Below are 7,107 nucleotides of genomic sequence, written 5' to 3' on the forward strand. Positions count from 1 at the left end.
CACACCAACTAAGACACCCCCAGTGAGACAGACTTGCTTGGCAACGAGGCCCCTCCAGAGGCCCAGGGTGTGAACAGCTGCACAGAGGGCTGTGTGATGTGGAGTCAGCACCTTAGGAGGCAGTGGGCAGAGAAGGAAGGGGTCTCAGGTCCTGATGGATCAGAAGAAGGAAAATGGGGGAGGTGGTCAGGACACAGGAGATGGGAAAGCCAAGGATGACCAGAAAAGGGGCAAAAAGCAGAAAGTGTAGAATAGATGAGAGAAGCAAGAGAAAGGCAAAACAGAATGTGAGCAAACACCAAACAGGACAAAGACAGAGCAGAAGGTGGGAAGGAACACAAAAGAGAGTGAGATGCATGGAGAAGGATGTGAGAAGGGAGAGGGGGGCCAGGAAGAGGGCATCAGAGGATGTCAGAGCTCTATAAAGAACACCTCTCATTTAGAAAGTGCATTCTTAGTCCCTACAATAGCCTCACAGTCCAGGCACTCAGTGTCAGCCACATCAAGCAGCAGCTGGATAGGACGGCCACAGCCAGCCGCTGGTCCCAGCCGCACGCCAAGCAGGTGTGTCTGTTGCTGCAGCTCACATCACTGGACCACTGGGGCTGCCCATCAGGCTTCTTATTGAACTGGTGGAGCTGACAGAGGACCAGAGCACTAGGGTAGAGGAGCACAGAGAGTACCGTCTGCTCAGACAGGATACAGGTAGGGAACAGAGCTTTTTGTCTTTGACTCGAACAAAACGCTTCACTATGAAGTTCACAGCTCCTTCCAGGAGGAAGCATATGAAGTACACAACCACGAACGTAGGGCTGGCTGATGCTGATACTGGTGGGGGCTGCTGATGAAGGCGATGATGAGCCAGTCAGCATAGTTCTCTGGCCTCCTGCGCAGGCCCGGGAAGGCTGGCTTGAACCAGACCATGCCTCCAGGCTGGATATGATGCAGAACGCTTCAATGGCATAGAGAACAGCAGTCACGAAGGCGAATGCAGTGGCAGTGATGACCCTGTTCTGGGCAGAGCCTGGAGGCAAGAACTTGATGTAGGTGGCGCCGAAGATGATGGTCTTTGAGAGGCAGGTGATAGAGAAGTAAAAGGCATGGGCACAGAGAAAGCCGCCCCAGGAGAAGGGGAGGCGGGACCGGAGCTCACAGAATTCCACTATGAAGATGGTGAGGGTCACGGTGAACCAGATGCACCAGATGAACATGCACCAGTTAATTACGTTCCCTTCAGAGTGTCTTCACTGGCCCCCAGCGAGAAGGGCACACAGGTGGAGAGCAGATGCCCCAAGTGGAGGAAGAAGCCCATGATGGGCTTGGTGCCCAGGCCTGAGGACGGGCACATGGTGATCATGGTGGTCAGGCGGGTCAGCGGCACCCGTTTGTAACCTTGCTTGTTTCTCAACCAAAGGCTTATGAATAGTTAAACAGAGTTTGATGTTTTCTGGTTTCAGTTTTGCTTGGCCAGTTACGCTCTGTTTCTGCCTCAATTCTTTTTTCTCTAGAAAATATACAACCACTGACCACTAGAACTGATGTGCTGATCTGAACAAAGTAAGGACCACACTCATCTTCTCAATCCAGCAAGGCGGCCCAGGGGTTAATGTAAAGTCCCCAAAATAGAAGCACAGCGCACCCCAGGCATGCAGCCTGCAGCCGTTTCCTGCTTCCCTCCTTGTATAAATCCCGGCTGAGCCTTGCCCTGCTGGGAGTTGATTCTTCTGGGCAGTAAAACACCTTCTTGCCGGCTTCCTTAAGATAATGCTACTTTTCTTAAACCCAAGACTTAGCTCTCTGTATTGGCTTCTTCAGCGACAAGCAGCTGGGCCTGACTTGGGGGACAATGTTGAGTGTCCAGGCAGGAGTCAGGTCCCCAAATCTCCAGCCCCTCCCTTTCTTCCTAGAGCAAGGGGCAGAGTGCCACTGGGAAGATAAGGTGGAGTGCCAGCTATTCCCAGGAAGATCTATAGGTCTTTTCCAGCAGCTGCCGAACTTGCTCGTTTCAGGAAGTAGCCCTGACCCTCCCCACTCCTTGCTCACAGGGGGCTTTCTCTTTCTGTTAAGAGAAGGAAACTGGCCTCTGAAGGAGCATGGAGCTCTTGACTGAGTGAGTAGAGGGGTGTGGGTCCCAGGAGCCCCCTTCCCACCTGTTTGGGTGTATTCTTTGCTCTTTGAAACTCTGGGGCCAGTTGGACTGCAGAAGTGGGAAATGGCTTGTTTGTGACTCTGTACCACTCTCTTCCCAAGGAAGAATTGCTTGTTTGTTTTAAATCTGTTCTGGGAGAGCCAGTGAAGTGGGGGGAGGGGACCTACATCCATCCCTTCTACAACTGGCACGCATCTTGGCAGATGGGCAAAACTGGAGGTATGACCCTCTAATCAAGAAAAAAATGGTTTTCTACTTTCAATACAACTTTACCCATGTATGTTTTCAGTTGGGAAGAGTGTTGGTCCCTGCATGGATCTCTAAATTATTCCAGTATTTTGCAGTTAGAGCTCTTTTTTCAAGATCCGGAAGTGGGAGGGAGCTCTATGCGCAGGTCTTCCTGTTACTCCCTAATTAGGATTCTTCCAACAAGGGCACCAAATTAAAGGCTAAAAGGAAAGTAAACTGTGAAAAGCCTGCCGTGTTCACAGACGAGTCTGCAGGCAAGGGAGGGAGAAGAGGGGTCAGCTTCTTAGTGAACTGATCCAGCCCCAGCTTTGTGGTTCCTATGATGCCCCAGGCAGGGGCTGTCCTGGTCTGTGCCACCCCTCTCCCCCTCCCCCCAACTCCAGTCTCTGGAAGAGGAGGGGTTCTAGTGTATTGGCGGGGCACAGCCTTAGCGTCACCACAGCTTGAAGAAGAAAGGGGTTCTGAAGTAGTCTCTCCCTTTAAGACCTGACAGGTCACTCAATTTGGCCAGAGTGCGTCCCTTATGGCATGGGGCGGGGAGGCGGAGGTGGGCAGGGGGGTGGATTTCCACTAAGACAATTCCCTGCAGGAGGTTTCAGTGCAGAAGAAAAGTCTGTAACTGTTACTGGACATACGATCTTCTTCTCAACGTAGACCTGCTAAACTGGAAAAAACCATCTTCCAAGTTGATCCACAAAAAATGGTGGAAACCTTCATTCGTATTTTTTCTAACCCTCCGCCCAACATGGGCTGATGCACAGAAGTGGGTGATGATTGTGTTCACAGCAGAGGAGCGGCACCTTGTCCCAGAAAAAGCCGGACACTGGTGTCTTAGTGTTTGGCTTCTTGAGGACTGAGTAGACGAGCCTGAGTTCAGGAACACAGCCATGGGCCAAGGCACCTCCAGAAGCCAAAAGAGACAAGGAGGGACCCTCCCCTGGGGCATCAGAGACAGAGCAGCCCTGCTGACACCTTGTTTCAAAACACTGACCTCCAGAACTGTGAGAGAATCCGTTTCTGTTGTTTTAAGCCATCAGGCTTGTGGTAATTGGCTGCAGTAGCCCTAGTAGAACAAAATGAATTTCCAGAAATGAAAAATATATTATTTGTCATATTTTTTTAAAGTTCCAGAAAAGCTTGCCAACCTCCTGCTCTAGAGTATGGTGGTCACAGGGATCTCAGGACCCCTTGTCATATCCTGTGTCCCCCAGTGTCTGAGACACAGGGGAGGGTCCACTGATCTAGAGAAGGGGGATCAGTCCAAACGCCCACAGGAGCCAGGAGGGAAGGAAGTAAGTAAAGGGGATGGAGAGGACTAGGGCCCCTGGAGAAGACCAGCTGCACCTGCCGGGGGTGGTGGAAAAGCAAGATGCCGTGTGCATGGCACATTCTTATGTTTACAAATCAGAAAATAAAGAAGATACTCCCTACAGGCATGTGTGCATGTATGCAAACACATTTCTAAATACATTTTCAGAGCTTGTGACATGTGTTGAAGGCTGTACGAGATGTTGAGAACACGGATGCTCCCTGGATGAAGGGGAGGACGCTCGTGTGAGCAGGCAGGAAGCCTGCCCATACCAAAGAGGGGGAAATAGGCACATGTGAGATGATCATAGCCCTGTTTATGTCGATTATACAGGAGAATAAGAGAAATATAGAAAACTACACAAAGGTATAAATGGAAAACAGTAAAGAGGGCATAGCCGATGCTCACCCCCAGCTACTCCCCCAACCTCAAGGGAACACAGCCCAGTGACACCAGATCTCCTGAGGTTTCTAAAGGAGCAGGAAATCTGGATTTTCTTGTGAAATTAAAACACTGCAGCTTCCAAACCCTTAGGGAAAAAACAACACTGATTCTACATCATGTCTTCCAGAAAATACCATGAAGAAAAACAAAACAAATCCTCGGGGCCACCTCCAGTACAAACTGGTTTGTGCCCCTAATCTGGAGCTAACCAAGCTTGCATGAAGGGACCAGGGCCTTCTGGGTCCTCTCTGAGGGGGAGGTGGAGAACCGTGAGACCATGAATTGTCTCATGTACATTCAGCTCAAATTCTGCTACAAAAATGAAATTTTTAAAAATTGTTTTCAATTTTGAGAGACTTGAAGATTTGAGATTGTACATAAGGATGATTCTACCTTACAACCCCAAAAGATAATGGTATGCAGCCCAAGAGGCCCCAAATATTCATGGTTTGGGGGCAGATCAAACATGGCTGTGAGATTTTGGGATGAGGCAGTCTCCTGACAAGGCCGAGGGTGATGGGTGGGGAGAACCATTCTGGAGCGGCTGTGTTGTTACCCAAGTGTCTGACCATTGGGTCCAACTCCACAGATCCTGAGCCTCAGCCGTCACAGGGCCCTGAGCCTGTTCCAGGAGGCTGACTCGATCCACCACCAGCCAGACCAGCACAGCCCTTGGGCACTGGGGTGACACCTGAGACAGGGGCTTCTTGGAGGTCACGTGCTGCTGTCTCTGCCTCCGCCCACCACAGCTCTTCTCCTCCTGCATGGCCTTCTCTCTGGTGGCCGACATGGGCATCTGGAGAGGGGCCACAGGTAACTGGTCCATGTCCTTCTGGTGCATCTGCTTTGTTGTGACCCTCATCATCTCCATAGTCAACTTATGTGAGCTCTTGTCCTGCTCTCCTTTCTTCTGGTGCAACACCACCCTCCTCTGTCTCTCGGCCTCCATCATCTACTCTGTCACCTTTGTCCAGTTCCTGCCTGATGGTCCTTATCAGGACCGGGCCATCAGTGCCACTACGTTCCCCTGTGTGGCATCTGTGCTACATGCCATGTAAGTAGTCTGCATGCAGATCACCTATGGGTTCAAAGAGACCTCCTGCTGTGTGCTCACCATGCCAGGCCTACTGAAGGTGCTGGAGACCTTTATGGCTGGTTTCATCTTCACCTGCATCATCAACACCTCCCTGTACCTGCATCAGCCGGCCCTGGAGTGGTGTGTGGCCGTGTACTCCATCTGCTTCATCCCAGCAGCCCTGGCCATCCTGCTGAACCTGGGCAAATGACAATGCAGGCTGCCCAGCCTGTATCCCATTTTTCAACTTGTGCTCAGCCTGCTGTCTGTCCTCCTCTATGTCAGCGCTCTGGTCCTCTGGCCGCTCTACCAGTTCAATGAGGAGTCTGGTGGACAGCCCCACCGGTCCAGTGATATGGGCCGCATCAATGGGCTCAACCATGACATGTGCTTCTGGGACCAGCGACTGGCTGTGGCCCTCCTGATAGCCATCAACCTGCTGGTTTACGCGTCTGACCTGGTGTACTGGGCTCGCCAGGTTTCTGTAGGGACTGAGGACCAGCCCAGTGTTCCTGACCCCCTGCTCACAGGAGGTATCCTCACCGAGCTCTGTTGGCCCCTGATGTCCTCTTCCTGGCTCTCCTCTCCCCTTGCTCGCGTACTTCTTCACTCATCTCACTCTCTTTTCCATTTCCTTCCCTTCTGCTCTGTCTCCTTTCTGTCTTGTGTGGTTGCCCACATTCTGTTTTGCTTCTTTCTCTTGCTTCTCTCATTTTTTCTACATTTTTGTACCTTTCGCCCCTTTCCTGGTCATCCTTGCTTTTCTCATTTCCTGTGTCCTGACCACCTCTCCCCATTTACCTTCTCCTGATCAGAGCAGCCTGGCATAAATCAAGCTCCCACTCAAGATCAGATTCAAAAGTAAGATAGAGAAGATTGAAAATAACCCAGGTGTTCATCTTTAGGATGCGGATTAATAAACAGTGATGTAGTGCAAGAAGGAATACTCTGCAACAGTGATAAGTAAATATCTCCAGGATACATGAAATAAAAATAGTTAAGATATAAATCAACATGGAGTATACTATATTTTATATAATAAAAATGAGGGGAAATAATATTAAATACACCTGTATGTACTTGACTTGCATCAAGGAGCACAGGAAGGACTCCCCTGAGTTCACTGGAATAGCTACGTGGGCCGGGTCGGGGAGGGGAACTGAGGAGAGAGTGGATGGGGCCACAGGTAGAAGTGAGGTTTCTCAGAACATGGCTTTTTCAGAATATTTTTATTTTGAACCAGGCAAAGATTCCCTTTTTAAAAAACTAAAATTTATGTTTGAAAAATATACCAACTGGAGAAGAGTCAGGGAAGGGATAGTTGGCAGATGGTCTCCATGCTTCCTGCAGCCTTCACGGAAAGGCTGCAGGAGAAGCTGAGAGATGCCCACACAGGCCTGTCTCCAAAGCAGACAGAAGGGAGGCACCTTGGGTCCAGGGGTCTGAGGAGGGGGAGCTGTGGTCCCCAATCCTCCCTGCTGAGTGGCCAGGGCCTTTCCAAGCCCTTTAGCACACACAGTTGATGGAGAAGACCTCCCGTTGCCCAAGCCTCAGGCCCTTCCCTTGCTCCCTGCCTGACCCTGAGCTCCCTGTCTCCTGGGGCAGTGGCCAGAGTCTCCTTCCTTGAAGGCCAGCCAGAGCCTCCCCCTGGCGGGGTGACTCCAGCTGACATCCTCCAGACTGTGTCCTGAGCTGCATCCAGAACACAGCCCGGGGCACAGATGTTTCCATTCTCTGGCCAGCTTGGAAAAATCACAGAATCAACCTTCCTAGTCCACCTTTGAGTAGAGAGAAGGGACCCTGCTCTCCGGAGGACTCAGGCACCTACCCGGGAGCCAGACATCGACTGCCAATCCGTGTGGCCCTTGTCTGTGTCACTGT

The 7,107-nt window shown here is 51.0% G+C and overlaps 1 protein-coding gene across 1 annotated transcript; it reads right to left on the reverse strand.

Annotated features, from left to right (window-relative positions):
• Positions 1–461: 461 nt before the first annotated feature.
• LOC139178309 (myeloid-associated differentiation marker-like) lies at positions 462–1,211 on the reverse strand. Its single transcript, XM_070775915.1, has one exon. It carries the CDS (start codon positions 1,209–1,211, stop codon positions 462–464), a length of 750 nt encoding a protein of 249 aa, XP_070632016.1.
• Between the last annotated feature and the right edge of the window lie 5,896 nt (positions 1,212–7,107).

Source organism: Bos indicus, chromosome 21, assembly GCF_029378745.1.
Source record: "Bos indicus isolate NIAB-ARS_2022 breed Sahiwal x Tharparkar chromosome 21, NIAB-ARS_B.indTharparkar_mat_pri_1.0, whole genome shotgun sequence".
Taxonomy (NCBI): Eukaryota; Metazoa; Chordata; class Mammalia; order Artiodactyla; family Bovidae; genus Bos; species Bos indicus.

Bases quoted from the DNA above. Each gene is read 5' to 3' on its own strand.
- LOC139178309 (XM_070775915.1), bottom strand. From the start codon at position 1,211: ATGTTCATCTGGTGCATCTGGTTCACCGTGACCCTCACCATCTTCATA.